The 27775-nt window shown below is 37.7% G+C and overlaps 1 protein-coding gene across 2 annotated transcripts in view; it reads left to right on the top strand.

Moving 5' to 3' along the window:
* TRPC4 (transient receptor potential cation channel subfamily C member 4) overlaps nt 1-27775 on the top strand; it is a 250889-nt gene that overhangs the window by 172015 nt on the left and 51099 nt on the right. The window contains exon 4 of one of the 2 annotated variants that reach the window (XM_053563930.1): nt 22720-23056. In XM_053563930.1, coding sequence (XP_053419905.1) covers nt 22720-23056 — 337 coding nt within the window. Of the gene's footprint in view, nt 1-22719; nt 23057-27775 lie in introns of those variants that run through there. The other variant, XM_053563931.1, reaches the window with a different exon arrangement.

Consider the following 27775-nt stretch of genomic DNA (forward strand, 5'->3'; position numbering starts at 1 on the left):
TCTAGTGAGGGGGAGGAAGAGGAGTGAGAGGTGTTGGAGGGGCAGGGGGCCGAGAGGGAGGAGTGAGGGTGATTGGCGGTATCTTACCTAATGTGTACAATGAGAGCGTGCTCAGTAGGCCCCCTCGGTGAAGAGCTCAACTACAACTTGAATTAGAACTTTACCTTGGAAGTGAGAACAATGTAACCTAAAAATTTATACCCTCACATTAAGTTAAAATTTTAAAAAAGAATGTTGCATTATTTATGAACATGTTAAAACTATTTCTTATATTTGCATTTTGACTAAGTTTACTTGGCCATGAGCTCTCAAATGAATTATTTCCTTTTGTAAAAAAAATAAATAAATAAAAATAAAACAAAACAAAAACAAAATATAGGAATGAAAAAATTTCATGAAGCACTTTTTCTATGGGGTGTAGGTAATAGTAAAATCTGACAAATGTAAATAAATAGGTCTTTCTAAAACTAAAGACTTTGTAGCTAAAAATAAAGTTTTATATCATTTTTGGATTTCTTTATTCTTCAAGCTCTGCCTAAGTCAAACAAAATAGAGAATGAAAAATTCTAACCTCTCTCGTGGTTCACCTTTCTTCCTTTCGTACACACATCTAAAGATCCAACTGTCTTTTGCCTCAAGCACTTTCTCTTCCCCATTCAACCAGTCCAGTCACCACCCCATCTTCTCTATCCAACACTCATTCTGGGAAAGTCTTCCTGCAACACCCTTCACAGAGGTTGGTTTTCTCTGTACATGTATCATCAGATCAACAGTCACAGTCAGCACTTATATTTTGTTGAGACTTCAAATTTATCTTCAGATGGGAAGCAGTGATTTAGCTCTTAGTATTCACTTAATCATGACAGTTGAAATCCAATAAAAATCATAAATAAGTAATTTGCAACAGAATCAAGAGAAGTAGCTCCTTTTCTTATGCCATGCTCGTGTCTATTTACCAAGAAAATTTGTTTCCTAATGTTTCAGACAGAATAGTAAAGCCAGTAATAGAAAATGCTCTGTATCTTCGACTCTTTTAGAAAGAATACCTTATTACCTACTTATTTTTCTTTTGTCTTCATTCCTGTGTGCAGACTTGGCATCTTCTTCCATGGTACACAACAGTACCAAAACCATAAGATAATTTAGGCATCATTCTGATGCAGTAGGTGAAGTTTGTTTTTCCTCTGTTACTATTCATGCATTTATGCATTTATTCATTTATTCTAAGAAATAGTTCTCTAAAATCTTTTTTTTTTTTTTTTTTGGCTGATCTTGGCCAGGGCTGGGTTTGAACCCACCACCTCCAGTATATGGAGCCCAGCACCCTACTCCTTTGAGCCACAGGTGCCGCCCTCTAAAATCTTCTTTGTACCAGAAACTTTGAAAGAAATTTTAGATGCAGACATAAATAATATCAAATTTGTATGGGGGTATACAGAAATAAAAATATGAATGGTTGGGATGTTACCTAACAATTGCAGTCAGTGTAACCTGGCTTATTGTACCCTCAATGAATCCCCAACAATAAAAAATATATATATATATATGAATTGTTAGCTATAATATTTTATATTAGAGTTGATCCAATGATACATGCACATACAGAGAAACCCACCGCTGTGAAGGATGTTTCAGGAAGCCCTTCTCAGAATGAGAGTTAGCCAGAGAAGAAGATGGAGTGGCGATTGGAGTGGATGAATGGGGAGGAGAAAGTGTTCAAGGCAAAAGACTGATGGATCTTCAAATGTGTGCACGAAAGAATGAAGAGTGAACAATGAAAGAGGTTATAATTTTTATTCTCTAATAGTTGACATACAAAATTTGGCCTTCCTCATTTACTTAATAATTTTACCATTATTACTGATTATCAATAACATCATCACATATTGATTCTATACTCTTCATCATGATAAGACTATCTATGTTTTATGCTTACTTAACATCCTTCTGATGCAATTGACCTATTCTTACAATATTTGGGATTCCTTTCAAATCTGGGTATTGAACAGAAATCTGAATGCTCACAATACTCAGCACCAGAAGTTAACATCCCCTCTTAGATAGTGAATGAGTGTTCTAGTTTCTCAACTCAAGAAAAAATGTTCTTAATCTTTAAAAACCCAGATGTGTTAAGGTCAATACTGCAGTGATACTGGGAACTACCTCAAAGTCACTCATATCCACTCCCAGCATTTTTCTGACTCTACACCATCCTAGAGTGGAAAATTTTGTCTTGGACTCAGCACTCATTAGAGGTACACATTTCCTTTTCTGGGAACACTTGAAACATGCACAGATGTGACAAAATTATTGTGGCAAAAGTAAAATAGTGAGACTAGACCAATCCCAAGAAAATGTGTTATAAAGGACCCGAGAAAGGTAATCTCTACCTTCCATCCTCTGGAAAAGTAGAGATGATTCACATGCTGTTCACATACAAAAAGAAAGAAAAGGAAGCTTCCCTGCCTCTCTTTGAAGCTTAAGGTCTTTTATTTTCAATTAACTAAATGAATTATATGCTGGAAATTAAGGATTTTGATTCAAATGATTTTTGTATACTATTACTCACCATTCTTAAATTCTAGGATTAGGGACAAAAATATTCCCTATGACTTTTGAATGCCTTTGGGATCAGAGGATGAGGTGCCCACAGAAATGCCCAGAATACCCCAGGGAATCAACTACAAAACTCCTAGAAGTAATCAAGGAATACAGCAACATCTCTGGTTACAAAATTAACACTCACAAATCTGTAGCCTTTATATATACCAACAATAGTCAAGGGGGAAAAAAATCAAGGACTCTATTCCCTTTACAGTAGTGTCAAAGAAGATGAATTATCTGGAAGTGTATCTAAATAAGGATGCGAAAGATCTCTATAAAGAGAACTATGAAACTCTAAGAAAAGAAATAGCTGAAGATGTCAACAAATGGAAAAATATACCATGCTCAGGGCTGGGAAGAATCAACATTGTTAAAATGTCTATACTACCTAAAGCAATCTACAGATTTAATGCAATCCCTATTAAAGCACCTCTGTCACACATTAAAGAACTGGAAAAATTAGTACTTCATTTTGTATAGAAACAGAAAAAACCTCAAATAGCCAGGACATTACTCAGAAATAAAAACAAATTGGGAGGAATCACGCTTCCAGACTTCAGACTATACTATAAATCAATAGTGATCAAAACAGCATGGTACGGGCACAAAAATAGAGAGGTAGATGTATGGAACAGAATTAAAGACCAAGAGGTGATCCCAGACACTTATCGTCATTTCCTTTTTGAAATTAAAAATATAAATTGGGGGAAAGAAAGAAAAGGAAGAAAAGGTCAATAGGTCAATATGACCTATTAAAAATATAAATTGGGGGAAAGATTCCCTATCAACAAATAGTGCTGGCTGAATTGGCTGGCGACCTGTAGAAAAATGACCCACACCTTTCTCCTGTAACAAAAATTGACTCTCACTGGTTAAAGGACTTAAACTTAAGACATGAAACAATAAAAATTCTTAGAAAGAATGCAGGGGAAATGCTTGAAAAAAGTGGCCTGGGAGAATACTTTATGAGGAGGACACCCTGGGCAATTGAAGCAACATCAAAAATACATTACTGGGATCTGATCAAACTAAAAAGCTTCTGCACTGCCAAGAACACACTAAGTAAAGCAAATAGACAGCCCTCAGAATGGGAGAGGATTTTTGCAAGTTATATTTCTGACAAAGGTCTAACAACCAGAATTCACAGAGAACTCAAACTAATTACTAAAAAAAAAAAAAAAACAAGTGATCCCATTTCATTGTGGGCAAGAGACATGAACAGAAGCTTCTCTGAAGAAGACAGGCGCACGGTCTACAGACACATGAAAAAATGTTCATCATCTTTAATCATCACAGAAATGCAAACCCAAACTACTCTGAGATACCATCTAACTCCAGTAAGAGTAGCCCACATCACAAAATCCCCAAACTACAGATGTTGGCCTAGATGTGAAGAAAAGGGAACACTTCTGCACTGCTGGTGGGAATGGAAGCTAGTATGTTCCTTTTGGAAGGAAGTTTGGAGAACACTCAGGGATCTAAATGTAGACCTGCTGTTTGATCCTGCAATTCCTCTTCTAGGTGTATATCCCAAGGACCAAAAATCATTTGGCAATAAAGACATTTGCACCAGATTGTTCATTGCAGCTCAATTCATAATTGCCAAGTCATGGAAGAAGCCCAAGTGCCCATTGACCCATGAATGGATTAATAAATTGTGGTATATGTATACCATGGAATGCTATGCAGTATTAAAAAAAATGAAGACTTTACCTCTTTTATGTTTACATGGATGAAGCTGGAAAATAATTCTTCTTAGTAAAGTATCTCAGGAATGGAAAAAAAAATATCCAGTGTACTCAGTACTACTGTGAAACCAATTTATAATTACTCACACTTGCATATGAAAAATGAAACACAACTATAGCCTAGGATGAAGGAGGGAAGGGGAGGGAGAAGGGAAGGTAGGCGGTGGGTCAATAGAGGGAGGGTTGGTAGGAGGACCACACCTATGGAGCACATTGCAAGTACAAGTTGGATCTATCAGGTGTAGAACACAGATGTCTTAACACTGTAATTGGGTAAATGAGGTGAAGGCTATGTAGATTAGTAGGATGTAAGCACCCCAATTTGTACAAATAATCAACACATTGAATCCCATAATGGCATAAATGTATTTATGATCTATATACAAAGGATTTAATTTAAAAAAAAGAAAGAAATGCCCAGAATACATATCCTGGTCTTACTGAATTTAGTAAAGGAAAAAAGTTCTGTCTTCAGCTTTGTCAGTGCTTTAGGTAAACTAAAATTATCCTGACAAAAATATAAGTAAATATTTTGACTGCATTTCACATATGTATGATGTACCAAAAATTGCATTACAAATGTTTGGAGGTGGCTAAATAGTTACTCACAGTTGGCAATAATATGTCTGGATGATGTGAAGCAGATAGGTTCTGTTTGCTATCAAATGGACTTTCCACTCCTGGAGAATTGAACAAGAAATTCTTGAGCATTTGCAAATCTCCTCCTACCTTTTATTTATTTCCACTGAAAGTATTGGTATAAAAAAGAAGCATTCTGTGTAATTAGGTTTATTTTTATTATTGCTAAGATTGTGACTCTATTTGCTATCTGGCATGGACGCATCTTCATTTGAACTGAGAAGTACAGTCTCTGTTTTACAACAGAGAGAAGGCTGGCATCTGAGGTCGAGGACGTGAGGACCGCCCTCTCCTCTCCTCCCCGTCAAGGCAGATCGGGAGACTCAGACCAAAGACAAAGCTGATGGGAAGAGTTTAAGGTGAAAGGCATACTTCCTTCAGTTCTGGGACTTAAATTTCTGGCATTCAGTAGGTTTCATCATTTCTCAAATGTAAAGGAAAGATTAAAAAGAATCGATTAGCTGTAATTTTGTATGAAATTTTTCATTTCCTAATCAGACCATTTCTAGCTAATGTAAGGAACTCTAGAGGAATAAGGAATGTAGAGATGCAATTTGGGGGTACCGGGGCAGCAGGACAATTAACAGTCATTGGATAACTGTCCATAGGACTGCCCAAATCCTATTGTAGTAATCATGGTGATGGGGGGAGAGTTGGAGTGGACATTGGTACTGGCATAGGAAATTTAATAGAAATTGAACCCTTTCTGTTTGTCTTTTATTTTTTTAATTGAACCCTTTCTGTATACTATATTTCTTTTAGAATTTACCTTGGACTTTTGTAATAAGATTTTGTGTGTATGTAGATATGCATATATATATATACACACACACACATAATACATACATATATAACTACTAAAGTCTCTGTTCATGTCCTGTGATATGTAAAGATAATTCTTGAAAGCCTTTTAGAAATACTTCCTAAATTATAAACTGATTGCTTCACAGAAGCTTATAAATTGATGAAATGGAATTTAAAGATAATGTTTACTTTATGAAACAAGGTGATACCAAATATTGAAAATTCCCCTTCAAAACACACAAATTGTTTTAATCTCTCTGGGTATGTTCTCGGGTATGTATTAATAACAGGAGAATAAATCTTTGAATTTAATTGTGAAGTGTTTCAGTGTTATGTGGGTAGTGAACAGTGCTCATCCTTTCTAAGAGATTGTTAGAAAAGAGCGTCACGGATCTTCTCTATGCATTTTAACACCAATACTTTTCTTGCATAAGAATCTAGCATTTGGGGCTGCGCCTGTGGCTCAAGGGAGTAGGGCACCGGCTCTATATACCAGAGGTGGTGGGTTCAAACCTGGCCCCGGCGAAAAACTGCAAAAAAAAAAAAAAGAATCTAATGTTTATATTTTCTTCCCAATGTTTGGGTATCATTAATAGTATTATATTCAAGAAGCAAGTTCCTTCACACCAGTTTGTCCTTTCTTTAAGTACAATTTTCATTAGACACACATAACTCTGTTTACACAAAATAAAACATAAATAGTATCATTATTATCTTCTTTGAAATCAGTATGAGTACTCTAATTTCTTTTCTGATCATTTAAATCTTTTACCTTTTAAAAGCAGTATCAAATTTGGTAGTCAGTTGTAAATTGGTGGGACTTTTGTAACAGCTTATCAACATTTGAAGACACTGATACTTGATGTCCTCTGAGGGAAAATTTATCTCCAAATTTTAAGTTGGAAAGTCACTGGAATAACTATTTAAAAAAGAATTACAATAAATGGCTTTTTAGATTTCGGATATGTAGGTTAAGCATTGTGTACAAACGAAAATGCCTGTGCTGACACTCAAGGCAACCAATAAAATCTCAATTACAAAAAAATAAGTAAGGAAATAAAATGAAGAGATTAAAGATGCTGAACATCCCGTTTGTGACTTTCAGGTCTTGCCCCCTCTTTCCTCAGTTCTTGTGAAATTGAAACACTTTATTCTGAAATGTATTGCCTGGGGGACTATTTGAAATACTCTGCCTTTCTGCTCCTTGTAAAGACTACTTTTCAAGACAGACTTGATTTGTAACAGCCTCTACGTCCTGACGTCTACCCTGGACGAACGCAGCCTTTTCAGCCTTTTCAAACACTCAAGCAACACAGTGGATTTCATAGGAAGCTGCCTGGGCTGGTTCATGTTATGTTAAGAAGAGGGAGAAAGAGCTAATTTCTGGATATAGGCACAAACATCCAAAGCATCCTTCTTATTGTTGAGTTTGCTGACTTCAACCAGGCCTTTCTGTGGTACTTACGTGAGCATTTAATGCCTGACTGAATGGACCCATAAGCATTTTGCTATGGTCAGCAGTTAATTCAGCTGGGTAGTCATTTATACCTCGGTGCAGGGCATTGGTGCTAGGGATCAAGTGATGAAAACTAACAGACCCTTCTCAAATATTTCACTGTACTCCAAAATCACAAGGCAGGAGATGTGGTGGATAGGCACGATCATAATTGTACAATCAAGATCCAAAATCAGTATTAAAAAGAATAATTAGCTCTGGGAGTAACTAGGAGAATTAGAAGCAAAGTTAGAAGACCATTAGGAACTCAGCATGAAAAACTGGGAGATGGAGAATTCCAGGCAAAAGTATCAGTACAGTATACACAAACCTATACAGGTAAGGGAGGCCTGGCTGGAGCACTCCGAGTGGTCTGCGTGGAGGGATATAACTGTACAAGGCTGCGAGACGGGAGGAGGATGGTAATTTAGGTGCTAAGAGCCTGTAGGCCTTGCGTAAACCCGGGACTCTTTCCTGGGGACTACGAAATATTAATAGTTTATATTTTTAAATTAGAAAGATGGGTAGCTATGCATGTCACAAGGCCCACCTTCTCAACCATATGGTGTGTGAGTTAGAAGACGAACCCTGAGGCTGATGGATTCCGGCAGTTAAGAGTAATTCTCTTAGTTTAGGACTGAAATAATGGCTTTTTTTTTTTTTTTTTGGTATGGCAGGTTTATTTCACTTTTTAATTAAATAAAAATTATATATTTTTTATTGTGTACAACATGGTGTTTTGAAATTTGTATATGTTGTGGAATGCTAAATCTAGCTCATTACAATTTGCATTACACTCTTACCAATTTTTTGTGGTGGGAATAGTTGAAATCTCTCTTAATGATTTTCAAAACTAGAATACATTGGTATTAACTATAGTCACCATGTTGTACAATATATCTCTTTAAACTTATTCATATTTAAGGTATATTTTATTTGTTTATTTATTTTGAGACAGAGTCTCACTTTGTCGCCCTTGGTAGAGTGCTGTGGCGTAATACCTCACAGCAACCTCAAACTCTTGGGCTTAAGCGATTGTCTTGTCTCAGCCTCCCAGTAGCTGGGACTATAGGTGCCCACCACAATGCCCAGCTATTTTCCTGTTGTAGTTGTCATTGTTGTTTAGCTGGCCCAGGCCTGGCTGGAACCTGCCAGCTTAGGTGCATGTGGCCGGCGCCATAACCACCGTGCTACGGGCGCCAAGCCTCTAAGGAATGTTTTGAACCCTTTGATCAAAACCACCCTGCTCCACCACTACCCACACCCATGGCAACATCCTTCCACTCTCTGCTTGTGAATTCCAGTGTTTTAGGTTAGTCATACAAGTGAGATCAGGTGGTAATTGTCTTTCTGTGCCTGGCTCATTGCACTTAACATAATGTCCTTCAGGTCCATCTGTGTGGTCTCAAATGACAGAAATTCCTTCTTTTTTAAAGCTTAGTAACATTGCATTGTGTATATACACTCATTTTCTTTATCCATTGATGCATCAGTGGACACTTAGGTTAATTCCGTGGTTTGGTTAATGTGAATAGTGCTCCAAATCAGCATGGGAGTGCAGAGATCTCTGACATACGACTTCATCCCTTTTAGATACATACCCACCAGTGGAATGGCCGGACCATACGGTAATTTCATATGTAATATTTTGAGGACTCTCCATACTATTTTCCGTAATTGTACTAGTTTACATTCCCATATAGCTGATTTTATATTATAATGCACTGTGATGATAGCCAAGGATAAAATTGATAACAGATTGGAGGTAGATAATCCTCATTGCGCTTGAATACCAGCAAAATAGGGAGAGAGTTATTTTTTAACAACTTTATTGAAATAAAATTGACACACAGAACATTTACAAAATATTCTCTGAGTGTTGGCCACCTTTTGGTAGAATTTTGTAATAAATATTTTGTAAATATAGGTATATTTAGCTACAATTTCCCTTTTTTCCCATACACGATGACTTTAGAGGCAATTTTTGGCACACCCTGTCCATATGTGCTTTTTCCCCTATGGTTTCTCCAATTCAGCATGATTATTTTTTGTATTATTTTTTGTATTTTAACCATGTCTGTGTATGTCAATATAATAGTTCATTCTTTTTATAGCTGAGTAATCATCCATGATATGAATATGCCATCTTTTGGTTATCCATTCACGGGCTTATAGATATTTGTATTGTTCTGGTTTGAGGCTATTACAAAAAAAAGTACCATGACATTTGCAAGCGAGCCTTTTGTGTAAACATATGCTTTTTTTTTCTTTTAGATACATGCCAAAGATTAGAATGGTTTCATCGACTGTAGATGTATGTTTAATTTTTACAAAAGCAAAAACAAACTGCAAATTGTTCTTTAAATGGTTGGCCATTTACGTTTTGATGGGCATTATATCAGAGGGTCAGTTTCTTCAGATTCCCACCAACATTGTTTTAGTTAGTCTTTTTAACTTTAGCCATTCTAATAGGTCTGTCATGATACCTTGTTGTGGTTTTAATTTGTGTTCCCCTAATATCTAATGAGTTGAGCATCTTTTCGTGTGCTTATTTACCATCTATTACATCTTTTGATAGTATCTAGTCAAATCTTAGCCCTCATTTTTTAAATTTTTTTATTTTTTATTTTTTGTGTCCTGGTTATTGCTAATTGTAAATTTTTTTATTTTTTATTTTTTGTGTCCTGGTTATTGCTAATTGTAAATTTTTTTATTTTTTATTTTTTGTGTCCTGGTTATTGCTAATTATGTTTTTTAATAATTATTTATTAAAAAATAAATTTTTTTTATTTTTTATTTTTTGTGTCCTGGTTTAGATAATTATAAATAGTCAGGGAGAAGTGGAGTTGCGCCATATAGTTTTTGTCATACCAGGGATTCTCTAATCCTCGACTCGTAGCATTAGCAAATGGAAAAGAGTTCGTGCTTACCTGGGTAGATGTTGTTCTACTAATCTCTACAATGCATACAGATGGGTAGGCAGTGTTACAGTCCAAAATGGTACTCGAATTGTGAACTTACTGATGTTTATGTATCTGTGTGACTTTCAAGTGGTAATTTTCCAGGAGAAAAATATGCTGGTAATTTAACCTTAGGAATATGCTCAAACTATGCAAAATAATAGTAGTCAAAGTTTTCCTTATGTTGGAGATTCCTAGTTGCTCTACTATATCCTCTATCTTCTTTCAGGTAATTCATATTCATAATTCTCCCCTGTATCTCTGGAGCTCTTCACTCAGAGTATATTACTAGGCCAGTTCAAAGTTTTATACTCCACATCTTCCTAGCCACCAAAGTTTCATTTTTTCTCATTCCGTTGTGTAAAAGCCCTACCTCCACTAGATGACAATTACATATTAGTTGTTGAATTTCTTGCTTGTCTAAACAATGTAATGTTTCCCCAAGTTAAAATATGCAAGTCTCTAGAAAGCTCTCAGGAAGATGTAGTTGTAGCAGAAGACTAAAGTGGAAGATGATTTTAGGTATATGTATGACTTTTTTTCAAACAATTTCAAAATTACATAATATGCATAGCTGACTACCTCTGTAGAGATCCCTCATTTCATAATATAATTGATAGTTTTCTTTGCTTTTTCTTATTCATTGCTATTTATTATTAATCCTTGTGGAAAGAAAAAAGAAAATTAAAAAATAGAATAAATTCTCGGTGCCTATAGCACAGTGGTTGCAGCACTGGCCACATGCACTGAGGCTTGCAGGTTCAAACCTGGCCTGAGCCAGCTAAACAACAATGACAACTGCAACAAAAAAGTAGTCAGGCATTGTGGTGGGCACCTGTAGTCCCAGCTACCTGGGAGGCTGAGGCAAGAGAATCACTTAAGCCCAAGAGTTTGAGGTTGCTGTGCACTGTGACCCCACAGCACTGTACCCAGGGGGACACAGTGAGACTCTGTCTCAAAACATAAAAAAAAAAAAAAAAAGTAAAAAGAAGTCAGGAGAGGGACAAAAACTGACCGTGGATTAAAAGACAGGAATTTAAGGCCACAATCCACCTCTTTGATATATATTTAATTTATCTACAACGTTGATTTTGGGCTAATAGTTATATATTGTAAAACAATGTTTATCAAATTAAGTTATATGGGTTTTTAAGTATTTGTAGACTTAAAATATACTTTGTCTATTTGAAATAACAATTTTTATGTAAGCTACAGCTCAAAAACTATATATTCAGCAACTAGTACAAGATGAGTTATTAAGAATGTTATGATTTGAACTGTGTCCTCCAAAAAGACACGCTACTGTCCTGATCCCTGAGACTAAGGACATGACTTTATTTGGCAATGAGGTCATTGCCCATGAAATTAGTAAAGATGAGGTCACTCTGACATAGGTTGGGCCCTCACTCCATTATGACTGGTTCCTTGTAAAAAGAAAAACGATGTGAAGTGAGACACAGGGAGAACTTCCCAATGTCAACAACACAGTGTGGTGACAGAGATAGAGACTGGAGAGATGTAGCTTCGAGCCAGGGAATGCCGAGAAATGGCAGCCACTTACCAGGATGCTGAAAGAAGCCAGGGACCATCTACCCACAGTCTTAGAGGGGCAAGGCCTTGTCCACACCTTGTTGAACTTCAAGTCTTCAGAATTGTGAAAAAACGTATATGTTGTTTTAAGTCGCCTAGTTTATGTTGCTTTGCTATGGCGGCCCTTAGGAAACTAACACAATGAAGCAATAGCATGTTTTAATAAAGTTTCAGACATCATTTAAAGATATGCAATGAACTCTGTCAGTGGAGCACCACAGGGGGAACTGTAACAAACTGGTCTGCACGCAGAGGTGCTCAGCATAAGGACGTAGGCCTCTTGCACTGATCATGTGTGTGGTCCGCGTCTAGTCTATGGAAATTAGGTCAACTTAAAGAGGTGCTCGATGTAGGGAGGTGCTCGACAACAGATGTTCTACTTAGTTTATATGTGAAATTATCAAAATAAAAATTCCACACAATAGAAACGTGTCAAAATCCACAAAATAAAAATTCCATGGATCAGAACACGAATCAGTGAAGATTTATCAACACTCAGATCCTTTGGGTCACAGGTTGAGTGCCTTTAAAGAATTCCTTTGGCATTCAACCTGCCGAAGAAGACTTGTGGGTCTAAGTTTTTGGTAACTAACTTCCTCGTGTGTTTTCAGGTCTTGCTTCTCCCAGGACTCACGCTCTGTCCTCATACTGGGACGTGCCCTTCCTTAGGGAGCTAGCATGAAGGGCACATAGCCCAGGAGGTGAACAAGCACCGTGGTGCTCAGGGGAAGTGGAAATCCCAAAAAGGGGCCGAGGGTAGCCAGTTATCACTAATCCTTGTGAGAAATAGAGGAGCTAGCCTAGAGGTGTGGCAGAGGGGCTGCAGAGATGACGCAGACAGGGAGGGACTCCAGACATGCTTCCTCAGCAGGAATCAGTGGCCATTGGATGAGTGAGAAAATGAGAAATAATGAAAATGATGCCAAAGAAAGAATTTCCTTATAACAGGTACTTCACGCCTCATTCCTCTCTCCTGAGAGGCAGTGATGTTGAGGACTGGTACAGGGATAGGAACGACTTCCTACTTTTGCCTCCTCATGTGTGGTTTTTGTCCATTCACCCCCTCTGCTGTCGGACAAGTTGGACCAGATCATGCGAGCAGGGGTCAGTTACTTGTGGGCTCTGCTGTTTCCAAAACACATGATTTTTTTCCTCTCTCTATCATAGAATAATTTCATTCCAACCTCGATGAACAGATAATTAACAACTGAGGATTATTAGGACTTTTTAACCCAGAAAATTTGTCAGCTAAGATAGTCTGTGGAGTTGTCAGAGAGGCCAGAGTTTGGTGAAAGGAAAAGGGATTAGCAATCCCAAGAGGAATGATCCTATTTGTGATCTGAAGAATAGAATTTAAAAAGTATCTGTGTATAGACTTAACACATTTGAAACTCATGTAACCCTTATACACGTATTACTGATATTTATGGCAGGGAAGACGAGGGATTCTGTTCTGTGACAACTTCTGATTCTGGAAAGAGGTATAAAATAAGTCTTCCTTTTTGTAAGGTTTTGTACAATTTAATTTTCTTAGGCAATAGATGTTAATGTTATGTGAAAAGGAATAGGGAAAGGTAAAGAAGAGGGACTATGGCCTCTTATAAGAACAATAAATTCTCCCTCCCTCTCTGGATTCTTGTGCTAATGGAAGGTGATAGAGCAGAGTTCAGTCTTCTGTAGGAGTCTCCCCAGGAGACGTGGCTGAGAGTGGAACACCTTATCTGAACTCACCGCTGCTCTGTGCAGAGAATGTTGGTGGCTCATCAGAGCCATCCAGGGATCTGGACCAGACCTCCCTCTCTGTGCTCCATCTACCATTCCCATCTGTTGTTCACCTGCATGACTCAACAGTCAAATGGTTTCTTCAGTGCTGTGTAATTTTCTGCCTCCACACCTCAATTTATTTTAAGAAAGGATCTCATAGATACCTAGAAATGACTGCATTTTTTTTCATCTATTGTCTATCAGAGTCTTCACAGGAGCTCTGCAAAAGATGTTGGTGAATAGACATAGACTTTGTGCCACCTGCCACCCTTTGTGATTTTCAAAGAACTAGTGCTATTTACTGACTTCACCTCCCTACCTCCTAAACTGAGTTTTATTTGCATTTTCATCCTCAAGATCAATAGCTGAATGTACCCAGTGTTGAGATCGTCATCCCCACCTAAGTCCCTTTGCCTCTGCCATTTTCAACTTCCATTACTTGCCCACTCGTCATACCTGCTCAGCTGTCAAACCAATTTTGAATTTAGGCCCAGGAATACTTTAAGAAATTTAATCCTGCCCCTGCCTCATCATCACTATCAACTGGTGTTTATCCCCTTCCCTCCTGATAATGTAGATATCCATTGTGATGCTTCAATAATAGACGCATTAGTCTGGTCCTTGAATGCCAATCTGCAAGTCTGAATTTAATATATATGTTCGGGAAAAACAATTTAATATATATGTTCGGGAAAAACAATTTAATACATATGTTCAGGAAAAACAAAAGACAATTTGATGACTAGATAAGAGATTTTGTCTATCTTAATAGGACAAGGGGGCTTATTGGACAAGAATCTAGCCTGCAGAGGATAGAATCTAAAGTTTATCAGTTAATCTTCTTGATTATTTGCAAACTTTTTAAGCCAATGTATTTTCAGCTTTTATTAAATCTGTATTTTTTTTTCTCTTTTAACAAGGCTGACGAAAACTCATTTAGCTAGTTATTTTATTGTTATTCCCTTATGCTTGAATAATTATTATTACATATTATCTTCTGAATGTAATTTCTTTGCAGGACTCTTTTTAAACTAATTGCTCACTTTATGATATCATATTAATTAAACTTAGGTTATACTATAGAGAAAAATATATAAATAGGCATTTGGGGGATAGTGTGGCACCCCTACAGTGCCCCCACAGCCTGGGAAGTGCTCAGGGAGCAACCCTGAATTGATGAAAACTCAATTAGCTAGTTATTTTATTGGTATTCCCTATGTCTGAATAATTGTTATTACATATTACCTTCTGAATGTAATTTATTTGCAGGACTCTTTTTAAACTAATTTTATGACATCATATTAATTAAAATTAGGTTATACTGTAGGGGAAAATATACAAATAGGTATTGTGGTGCCACCCACAGCACCCCCACAGCCTGGGAAATGCTTAGGGAGCAACCCCCAACCACTTCTCCTCCTTTAACAACATTCTTTCCACCTGCCAGAAGTCACATAGCCCATGCATACTTTTCCTATTATTGGCAAGCACACAGTTTTCCCTCTTTAAGTTTGAGCTCTACCTCATGTATTAAGATTTATGCAACCTTGTTAAGATACTGTTAGTAGAGCTGTTTCCACGGTTCAGGTACTGGCTGCAGCCATCAGCTGTGTCAGTCCTCCCAGCATCATCCTATCTTTCATCTCCTGTCTTCATCTGTCTCTGTCTTTCTTGGCTTTATTTCTTCATTTCCCATCATTTCCACTCAGGTCAACTCTCCCTCCTCACGCCAGGTCATGAGAGGTATAACAACAATGCCCTTCATAAGCTGAAAATTAATTTGTATTCTGTATTTGAGTATGTCTCTCTTAGTGATTGTATATATATGTGGACATATATGTGGACACATATCTTTGTGTATAAGAATATATGTGTAGGGCGGCGCCTGTGGCTCAAGGAGTAGGGCGCCGGTCCCATATGCCAGAGGTGGCGGGTTCAAACCCAGCCCTGGCCAAAAAACATAAAAAAAAAAAAAAGAATATATGTGTATATGCAATAATGATAATATCTAACATTTATGGAACAATACACTATAAACTAAGAATTGCTGTATTTTTCATGGAATAATTCATTTAATTTTACAACAACGCTATGTATCCTCATGTTACAAGTTAGGAAGACACACTGACAATTTAATAATTTATTAACATTCACACAGTCAGGAAGCCACAGATCCAGGATCCAAATACCAATGAGGTCTTTCCAAAACAAGGATATTGTAATCCTTACAAGATCTTATCGCTTCTTGGCATTTTGGCTAAGATCAAGCGTAATCCTTACAATGTCCAAATGTATAATATGAGGCAGATCACTTTAGAGTCTTGATGAAGGCAATGGTAATGCCCAGGGTAAATATCTGTGAGAAACTATGTATACATATTTTTCTACCATTTTCCCTCAGGTTCCTTCCTTCCTTCCTTCCTTCATTTCTGACTATGACAAGGCTATATTCATTTGGGTATATATAATATGCATTTGTACATCTTAAGTCAAAGTGTGCCTACCTTTCAGCCAGGTCCTTTATCATCTGTTCCTGTATTTCACCTCCACTGAGTCCCAGTCTGTTTCACATTGGTCTTGGCCCCTGACCTTCATACTGAATGGTGACTCAGCCTCTTCTCATTCCCTGGCTGCCATTGCACTGTGTTCAACTTTTTCACCTGCACAGGAGTTCAGTGATTTGGTGGGGATTCGTCTTGATATTTTTTGTTTATTCCTGTAATTAGATGCTACACTGATCTGCACCATAAAATATCTACTTGATATGTCACTTCTGTACAATTCCCTTTAAAGGCATCTTTACTGAGCTAAATTTGCTTGTTGGTGATCTCAATAAAGGGGCTGATTTTAAATGTGGAAAGCAAAAAAAAATGGGGGTATAGAAAAAAACAGAAAAGCTAGAAGACTATTTCACATTACTCAAAAGTCGTTCAGTAGGATACTGCTTCTTGAAAGTTGGTCTCTGGATCAGAGTCACCTTGGGAACTTTGAACTTAGTAGAACGGCCCCTACCTTGGGTTTAATGAATCCAATACTCTGAGGATGGGACTCGGAAAGATGTGTTTCTCCCATCTCCCTCCAACTTGAATTGAATTGAGTTTTTCTCTTGCACGGCCATGTATTACATCATCTATTGGCTTCACATTAATATTAAGTACATTGGATACTTGCTTTTCTATTCTTTTGATACTTTATTGAAAAGAATGTGAAGTCTTTACTAAAAAGGTATAAAGTCTCCATCTTTTTATGGCTGACTAGTATTCCATGGTACACATATAGCACAGTTTGTTAATCCATTCCTGGGTTGATGGGCACTCAGGTTGCTTCCACATCTTGGTGATTGTAAACTAAGCTTCAATAAAATCTAGTGCAAATGTTCTTATGATAAAATAATTTTTTTTTCTTCTGGATAGATGCCTAGTAATGGGATTGCAGAATCAAATGAAAGGTCTATTTTGAGTTCTTTGAGATCACAGTCTAAATTAAAATACATTAACCTATCAAGCTATGCAGTCACAATCCTGCCAATTAGTTCATGTTTAACCAAATACACTTCCTTCTTATATTTTCCCTGTTTATTTAATGTTGGACTTCATTTATTTTATGTCCTACATATCATTTTTAACAAGTGATAAAATGCTCTGTACTGTTATCCCATCACATGATCAGTCCAAACATATTTTGAGTTCCCAGAAGACAGATTTGTGTGGTTTTTGTGGCTCTCAAAATCTGGCAAATGTCTGACTTGCAAATAATGCTGAACACTATTGTCTCAATTAAATAAGAAAGGACAAGGTGAACATGATGTGGTGATTAGTGCTCACAGAGGCCACAAGAATCATTTCAATTAGGAACACAACCAGAGCTATCTCTACAAATTAGGAAGAGACTCAGGCAGTTCAAAGCCATCGTCAGCTGTGAAAAGATTGAGGCAATGAGGTAGAAAACAGAAAGGGTTTTTCAGCTATAGAAAAAATAATTCTCTGAAATTTTTTTGCCTACAAATAATCCTTAAACCATGTCTGCAACATTATAAATGAGTTGTTGAAAAACACTCATGGCCAGAGGAAATAACTCCTCCTCCCCAAAAATAGTTTATTTTGAATTAGTAAAGAACAAACTGTAATACCCAGTGGAAACTGGCATGTATATGAATGCGTGGTCCTCTTGAAGCACAGAAATCAGTCGTTCCAAAAATTTCAACTCTGTAATCAGCCAGCAGTCAATTTAAGACTCCCACGTAACTATCTGACTTAGTTAAGATAGATAAAGTAGCCAGATAGCTATTCCAGAATCCAGATTTTCCTCCTAGAGAGAATATTGCCACAGTCAAAATTTTGGATATGAACTTTTTTTTGATGTTACATGTGTTTTTTTCTAATTTCAGAATATTACAGGGGTACTCACATTTTCTTTACATGTTTTGCTTTGTACATTTTAAGTCAAAGTTGTAAGTATGCCCTTCACCCAGAATATGCATATTTTACTGGTTAAGTGTGAATTTACCCCTTTTCCTCCCTCACCTACTTGAGTCCCATTGAATTTTACTTCCATGTGTTCATAAACTTTGTAATTTGATCGGGTCCTATTTGTTAATTTTTGCTGCTGCTGTGATTCCTTCTGGAGTCTTCTTCATAAATTCTTTCCCTAGGAAAGTTTTTCCAGCACTCTCTTCTAGGATTCTTATGGTTTTGTGCCTAAAGTTTCAAGTATGTTAATTTTTGTGAGTAGGGAGGAATATGGATGCTGTTTCAGTCTCTCTTTTTTTTTTTTCTTTTTTTATAGAGACAGAGTCTCACTTTATGGCCCTCGGTAGAATGCCGTGGCCTCACACAGCTCACAGCAACCTCCAACTCCTGGGCTTAAGTGATTCTCTTGCCTCAGCCTCCCAAGTAGCTGGGATTACAGGTGCCAGCCACAATGCCCGGCTATTTTTTGGTTGCAGTTTGGCCGGGGCCGGGTTTGAACCCGCCACCCTCGGTATATGGGGCTGGCGCCTTACTGACTGAGCCACAGGCGCCGCCCGCTGTTTCAGTCTTTTACTTGTGGTTATTCTAATTTTTCCAGCACCATTTATTGAATAGGAATTCTTTTCCCCCGGGTATGCTTTTGTCCTGCTTTATCAAAGATAAGATGGGAATATGAGGATGGTTTTATCGCTGGGGTCTCAATTCTGATCCATAGGTTTATGTCTCCATTTTTGTGCCTTACCATGCTGTTTTGTTTACTATAGGCTTGTAGTATAGCTTAAAGTCTGGTAAAGTGGAAAACTCAAAAGATGAAAAAAAGGAGAAATACCAAGTAAATATGACCCAATAATTTTACTTAGCAAGGATGTATTAATTTTTTAATTATTTTTAGCTTACTTTGTCCACATACAGTTAATATATTAATTCTTCCGTACATAGTGGTGACATTTTCTGTTTATTTGACTTTGTTTTGTTGTATAAACTTTTCAGCTTTACTCTTTTTCTCTTCATCATTCTTTGTGTTTTCAGGTTTTCACATTTCAAGTAATTGTTCTTAAATCTTTGATCATCGAATCTCTCTTTCCTTATTTGTAAAAAGGAAATGAGATTCAATAATTTTCACCATGTCTTCAATATTTTGAATCTCATGACCCAATGATTCTATGAACAGTTATAAAATCAGTCTTCTAAAGCTTTTTAAAACTTAATGAGAGGGTGGGATGGGGAGTTTAAATTTTTTTCACAACAGGTTTTATAAATGCATGATACAAATGTAAATTTGAATGTTTTTAAGGTTTTAATATGAATTTTAATGTGATGGCAGGAATTGTGCTAGAATTGGCCAACAATTATATAGAGAGAAGGGGCTGTAATAAAATGTGCCTAAAAACAAACCCTGCATTCCCTAGTCCTATAATGGCACAGACGATGTTCATTCCTATGACTCCTTGTGCCCTAGAGAGGTGGAGTGGAGGTGACAGGAGTTGTCAGCTCCCAGCAGGCAGCAGGCAGCGTGATGGCCCATCTGAAGAAGGCTTTGTTTGAATGGCCCACTGTCCACTGTCAAATAGACAGGAAGATAAAGCTGAGCTTTACTCTAAATAATCCAAGTAAGCAGAGAGAGAAACAGATAAAGAGGAAAAGGCACATAGAAGGAATAGGGAGAGAGGATGAGAGACAGAGAGGAAAGGAGGGGAGAGAGGAAGGGACAGAGAGAAGGAAGGTGGCAGGAAGAAAGGAAAAAAGGAAAAGAGGGAGGTTGGGGACAAAGTGCAAAAATGAAAACATATGGACAAAAACGGAAGGAAAGGAGGAGGAGGGGGGAGGGAGAGAAGGAAGAAAGGCATGAAATAATTGAAATAATTTAATATGCTTTAGCAATTAAAGACTGAGAAGTCATGTAATATGAAAGTTTAATTATTTTAATCCTTAATTTGGTAACTGATTTAATCCCAAACCCATTTGTAATGGTACGTCAGCTAATTAATGGGACAAAACTTAGGGAATGTTGTGTAGACAAGTAAAGAGCAGGTGTGGTAAGAAGGGATGTAAAACTGGGTTATTTCAATCCTACAATTAGAGCCAATCTGTAGCCACACAACAGCCACATTTGGGGAATAAGTTGTCACGCCCGTTCACTCCTGCTCTTCTCCTACGGCCCTCTCTCTGATCTTCACATCTGCAGGTGTCTCCTGTGTCTGTCTGCAACATAAAACACTGTTCATTTAGTAAAACAGGTGTGTGCTGCACAATAATTAAAGGAAAAGTACTTTAAAAAAAAAAAAAAGCAGAAATAAGAAAAATCAAGGCTAACCTATCACCTGGCAATGGCAGGTGTCCTGTGAGGATTGAACTATTTGCTTCTTCTAGGTAATTTAACACAGCCCATATGTGTGTATTAGGCTGCAGAAATATTTATACAAACACACCTTAAATGATCCCAGTAAAGTTCTTCATTCAATTCCCTGGGCGCCTCATGTTCTAATGAGACTCTGGCCAGAAGAACAGAGCTGATGAGTCCCAGAAATGTGTTATCTTAGAGGGTTCCTTCAATCGGTGGGGACAAATAGATTATAGCAACTGCATGTTAGAGCCTTCATTTTCCATAGGTTTCTTTAAGTCCTTTCTATTAAGGCTTTTAAGCTGTGCTAAATTTTAATACTTTAAGAATATTATATTCCATGGTGAATGAAAAAGTAAAATAAAGATGGTAGGCCATGATTTTTTTATTTTTTTTAATGAAATTCTAACGTCAAGAATCTTGTGGGGGGAACTTAAAGCTTCTGAAGAGGACGGTGCTTGTTAATGATCTTGTAACACTATTTGTCAGTCCTGTACAGATATCGCAACAAAAATTTTTATTTTTCAGATACCTGGCTTTGACCAGAAGCATAGGCAAGGAGCAAAGAAAAAATATTCATTGAATTATAAAATTTAACATTACTGTTTGTGGAGCTTGAAATTTCTTTAACAAAAAGGATAATGGAGGGAGTCTAGTCTTGAAGACATGCTCTTTTATTTTGATCTGTGTTTACTTAACCCATTAATATAAATGTAATTCAGTGTATTACACATTTTTTGTCCACTGTATAGGTTGATAAGTAGATATACATGAGGAGAGAGAGACAGCTGCATGAGAAACACCGCTTATCTAATCCATGTGGTTGAACACATCAACTCTGAAATTGCTCTTCAAGCCCATCTTCTCATTCTTCTTTCATTCCCAGACAGGGCATCTTCTCAGTTACCTGGAGATTGCTTGTTTACTTGCCATCAAAAAAGAGAAAGGTGCCAGAGCAATGGCCATGCCTGTAATCTGAGTTTACTGGGAAGCTGAGGCAGGAGCTGGAGGCTGCAGTGAGCTAAGATTGCTGCACTCCGACCTGGTCAACACAGATTTTGTTTCTTGGAAAAAAGAGAGACAGAGAGGGGAAATTCCTGTCTAAAGAAGATCCATACAGCTTACAACTGAAGAAAATGGGAAATGTGGAGTGGGGTGGGGTCCTATAAAGGGTCAAGTATTAAGTTTGGTTAAAGTAAGCCTATTTTGTGATGCTAACAGAATTTTCCAAGTCTCTCACGTTGAACTTAAACTTCTACTTCAATCAAAACTACCCAGGAGGCATTTTTTAACCCCACTATACACTGTCTCACCAGGGTACGCCACTTCTCTCCCACTTACCTTTGCCTTGGAGGGCCTGCCCCTCCCTTTCCTGCATATTCAAATGTACCCACTGGGAAGTGTTCTTGGGCCAATTCCACCTGGAAGAGAAAATTCCTCTAAATTCATATATTGCTTAGCTACCCATACCAATGGAAAAGGTAGTTTACAGAAAAAAAAAAAAAAAAATCCTGGACCAGATACTCAAATATCTAATAATTTATCTTTAACTAGACCTTCAATACATCTTTAGATCTTATAACTGTCTTATAACTCCTTCTGTCCTGATCCTTCAAATAAAGTCATGTCTGTTCTACATCTCAAACATGCTGTCAGGATAAAACGATGCCATGCGTGTGAAATGTTTGCATGTGGTAGTTGGTTATGGTTAGTATTTGCATCCGTTCTACCAAATTAAGCTACGACAGTGGACCTTCTGGTGATCCTAATACTCTTCCCAAATCACTTCCTTATTGCCTCAACTCACTGAAATGTATGTGTAACTTTTCTGATGGTGAAAGTAACAAATGCTTATTATAGAAAATGTTAATGCACACACAAACATAAAAGTAACATTCAAGGGTAAGGTTATAACAAAGCAATAACCCCTAAGCCAAGAAATAGTGGCATTCCTGTATTCTTATATGTGTGTGTGTGGGGGGGGGTGTCTTTGCAGACTGCTTTCTGCGATTCGAACATATCCTATTCATGCCCATTCTCCATTTCTGTTTTTGTTTCCTCAGGGAAGCCATAATATTCTAACTGGAGTTGTGTCTCTCCAGGCACATAGCACTGTGCCTTGCGAGTTATGAACGTTCAATGCATGAGCTTTAACCACAGAATGACTGACAGCTCTCTGATTGATACATATAATATTATGCAAAGCAGAACTACTGCCTTTAAAATTATGATGTTCTTACAGACGGACTGAAGCCGTCGCAGACAGCACTGACTTACTTTCCCTTTTCCTTTCCTTGTGATTCAGTTTGTCGCCCAGCCCAACTGTCAACAGCTGCTGGCATCTCGCTGGTATGACGAGTTTCCGGGCTGGAGGAGAAGACACTGGGCTGTGAAGATGGTGACGTGTTTCATCATAGGACTTCTCTTCCCTGTGTTCTCTGTGTGCTACCTGATAGCCCCTAAAAGCCCCCTGGGACTGTTCATCAGAAAGCCATTTATCAAGTTCATCTGCCACACGGCCTCCTACCTGACCTTTCTGTTCCTGTTGCTGCTGGCCTCTCAGCACATCGACAGGTCCGACTTGAACAGGCAAGGCCCACCGCCAACCATCGTCGAGTGGATGATATTACCGTGGGTCCTGGGTAAATGTGTTACTATAGAAAATATAATAAAAACGTGTTGCTGCCGTGGGGGGGTTGTTGCTCAGAAAATAATATTCATTAGTGTCTGGGACATAGGTCTCTTTAAAACACCTTCTGACCATTGTGTAATACCCCCAAGGCCTGATCCCAGAAGGTGAATAAAGGCCCTACGAGCTGTAGTGGGCCCTCTCCCAAGTGCAGCCCAAGAAATTGAAACGTAGCCTTCAGTTTTAGAATCCTGTATTTGAATGGCTCTATGTTCCACAGATGATTATCTGGCGGGGTTTTCTTTGTTCGTTTGTTGTTTGTCAATTAAAGCGTCTCAACATCTCTCGTTGGCCATAAATAAACATTTTAATATTCCTAACAGGTAAGCCATCTAAAAGAAAGCACAAATCACTAAAAAAAAATCAGTGTTTTATATATATAGTAACTGCAACCTTTTTTTAAGAAAACAACCCATTTAAATTTATCTTTTAATTTTATGTGAAACCAAAATAATAGCAAATTAATCAAAAAAACTTTCTTCCCTCTATTTCTGTTCTTGTCATCGAAAGAAAATAGTGTTGGGGGCAGCGCCTGTGGCTCAGTGAGTAAGGCGCCGGCCCCATATGCCGAGGGTGGCAGGTTCAAACCCAGCCCCGGCCAAACTGCAACCAAAAAATAGCCGGGCGTTGTGGCGGGCACCTGTAGTCCCAGCTGCTCGGGAGGCTGAGGCAAGAGAATCGCCTAAGCCCAAGAGTTAAGAGGTTGCTGTGAGCCGTGTGAGGCCACGGCACTCTACCGAGGGCGGTACAGTGAGACTCTGTCTCTACAAAAAAAAAAAGAAAGAAAGAAAGAAAATAGTGTTGGATCTGCAGCAGATCATTGTAAAGCAGAAACGTTACAGTCAATAGTGAAAAACTCATTTTACTTTCTTCTTATTGTAGCCATGGTTAAAAGTTACATTTAATTATTCTTTCAGCGATCATACTGTGATTTGCTGAGAAATAACATTTTCTCAATTTAGCCCATCATTTCAAACCCCTCTGATATCATATCCATCTCATCAAGTAACAGTTAGAAAATATGCGACAGATTTCATGATTCGCAATCTCAGAAGGTCAGTTTGGGTTAACTATCAAAACAGAAGACTCTAAAATGAGAACCCGGCGGAAAGGGAAAGAATGGCCTCTCTCAATCTGCGGTAGCTCTAACTTTGCATTTCGAAAAATTATAAAAACTGCACTTCTAGTACTAGCAAAATAAAAGTTCATGAGGACAAGATTGGATGTTTTACATTTGTTAGTGAGAGGAAACACATTCTCCAGTGAACTTTGAAATAGGGTAGGTACTCATTAATAAGATGTGCATAAAGGGTGACCTTGATTAAATTATAAAAAAATTTTAAATAATCTGTAGGCATCCTTTGGAATAAAATACAGTAGAACCCACATAGCTGACCACCTCCTTAAGCTAACCTAATTTGCAGGTACCACCCGTATATATGTCTCAGTAGAATGGGCCTAGTTCCCTATGGTGACCACCTCCAGATGTTGCAGTACCTTCGGTGGTCAATTTACAAAGCTTTTACTATAATTATGACATTGCAGTTGTATATCAAAGATAAAATTAACACGTCTCATTTAAATTAAATGCTTCTCATTTGGAATATGTTCTTGAATATGTTTCTTCTATGAAGAAAACTTTTTGGAACAATTCTTACAGAAGGGGTTAAGTTTCCCATTATAAGTAACTTTCATTGAATGTCTAAAATTCCTGATGTCCCAAATAAAATACAGAGCATTTCATTTTGAAAACTACTATAGATAAAATACAGCACCTACAATTAAAGTATTTCTAATCTTTCTTTAATGCCATCGAGGGCATCCTCAGCAGTGAGCACAGTGCAGTGTGATAGTGGATACAAAAGTGAAACAATAACAAGTAAACACAGAAAAGAGTCCTTGCTCATTTGAAGCTTAAATTATATTGGAAGGAACAGGTAATGAGCAAACAAACTCATATGTACATGATAAAATGTTATAAAATTGTAAATAATATAAAAACTAGAAGCTCCAGACTGTAAAAACTTGTACAATGAAAATAGTCATTTGGTTCTCTGCTCCAAACTTTTGACAGAATATTTCATGCATATTGGCTAGAAGAAACTATACTCAAACCACAGCTATGTGGTTAAGTAAGGTATAGATTTAATTGTGAGAATTATAATTCTAGCTGAGGAAAATATCTGCTAAAGGCAATATTTTCTCAAGGTGTCCTAACTATAGGAGGAGTTAATTTATCTGACAATTTTTAGAATGAAAAGAGATTTCCTGGAATAAAAAAAAATGCATGTAAGTGATTATCTTGTTTAAATAACAGGATGTGAGGAGAGTATTTATCAGATAGATCTGTCAAACAGTTACAATGTTCACCAAGTCCAGCAAATTAGGAGCGGTCTTCCATCTAAGACTGAGTTTAGGTGTTTTACTAAATCCACGATTATAAGGAGTGTATTCCGTGCTCCTCAACCTTTGGCCCTGGAGACCGCTTTTATAGAGTAATTTTCCCCAGACAGGGGAGCAGAGTTTTGATATGATCCTGCCAACGTTTAATACGTTATAGCCTCTGTGCAGTCAGGCTGCTCTGTTAATGATGATCTATGCTTGCAGCTGCTTCCCAGAACCAGCACCACTGCCTCAGATCATCAGGCACTGGATTCTCATAAGGAGTACACACAGCCTAGGCCCCTCACATGCGCTGTTTACAGTAGGGTTTGCACCCCTCTGAGAATAGAATGCAGCTGCTGCTATGACAGGAGGCAGAGCTCAGGTGGTGATGTGAGCCATGGGGAGCGCTGTAAATACAGATGAAGCTTTGCTCACTCACCTGCTGCAGTGCAGTCTGGTTCCCCATCTGTGCACCAGAGCTGGGGACCAGAGGTCTCTGTGATTGGCCATTGTGGAAAAAGCCCTGGACCTGAATACAAGCTCAGTCTACCACTAAGCTTAGGTGGTCACAACCTCTAGGGATTTTCAGTGTCTTCAATCTGTGAAATGAAAGATTTAGAGCAGATGACATCTGGAGTCCCACTGAATTCTATGATCTTGTCTACTGAGCTACCATTAACTCTGAGAAAACTGATCTTTTTTGGGGGGATGGGGGGAAGAGGGAAAAAGGGAGAGGAGGCTAAAGACATCAACTATGAATGCTTTAACCTTCTACCAAAAGGGTGACATAGACAGAAAGCACGGTCTGATTTGGTGATTTGAGTCATGCTTAGCTTCATTTTATTCAAAGAGTGTACAGTAGACAGACCTTCCCTATTACCACCTCCCTACATGACCACCTCCTTAAGTTGACTTGATTTTCACAGACCAGACATGCACTACATGGGTGTATCAGTACAGTAGGCCTACTTCCTTATGTTGACCACCTCTGTATGTTGACCAGTTTGGTACAGTCCTTTGGGTGGTCAACTTACAGAGGTTCTACTGCATTTATATGGCAAATTTTCACTTTTTATGATTAGAAAAATTCTCTATTTTTCCCTATTGAAAGCCTTCTCTCTAAAGCAGTGGTTCTCAACCTTTCTAATGCTGCAGCCCTTTAATACAGTTCCTATGGGTAGCAACCCACAGGTTGAGAACCGCTGCTCTAAAGGTTTTCAAATTAATTCTTAAGATGTATAGTTTTGTTTAGGAGTTTCTGTTGTTTTATGTAACACATTCTTTGCTACATTTCAGCAATAATAACTCTAAGTCAGCCTCATATACAGGCCTGGTTATCTTGTGGGTTAGTGCAACGACACACGTTTCTATGGTATTATCAACATCTTTCTTACTGAATGAAGTTCAACATGTTGTTGACTATATAAATTGAAATCTATTATGGCTTTACATCTTTAAAAAGAAGTCTACAATGGCTCTTCTGTCCCTCTGCTGTGATGTCATTGATAAGTTGTAACCCATCATTCTGCAAAGCTTTTTGAAATTTACTTTAGACTTGCTTGTCTTGAAGGTTGTCAATCCTTCTTCTCTCTCACCACAAGCCTCAAGAGTTCTCCCTGCAGGTATTTGTTGTCAGGATAATCTTTAGTATGCGAGAAAGAAATCCAAAAGGCTCACCCAGGCTTCAAACTTACCATTTTGAGCATTGTATCAGCTCTTAGCAAAGGAGAAAACTAATTATGGACAATAGATAGATAAATTCCAGACAGAGAGACACCAACATCTTTCTCCTATTACCTATTTAAGCTAGAGTAAAAAGTCAAACAATAGTTTGATCAAATATTCCTACGCGCCTGATAACACAGCTGTCCTTTTCAGGTGTCTGGAGGGAAAATGTCCCTGGACAGAGTGAGTGATGGATTGAAAGAAGCTGGATGTCTAAAGACCAAAGACTGTTATGTACTGTGGTGCCATAACTCTGAAGCTTTTAGCTTATTCGGGGTTTGATTTTTAACATAAAATACTAGGAATATGAAAGGAATAGAATATTCATATGAGAAATTTCTATCTACAGGAATTTAACATGCAAACTAAAGCATGTTATATGTATAATGTGCATTATAGGAATTCATCTAATTATAGCAGTAGTCTTATCTCCAAAACATGCCATTTGTTTCTGGACATAATATGGAGTATAATAGGGAAGAAAAAAATAAAACCTTCGGATGCCAGAGCTCCTGCCTGCCCAAAACCCAGTTTGAATGTTTCCTCAGAGGCCATTGTAACT

This window comes from Nycticebus coucang, chromosome 15, assembly GCF_027406575.1.
Source record: "Nycticebus coucang isolate mNycCou1 chromosome 15, mNycCou1.pri, whole genome shotgun sequence".
Lineage (NCBI taxonomy): Eukaryota > Metazoa > Chordata > Mammalia > Primates > Lorisidae > Nycticebus > Nycticebus coucang.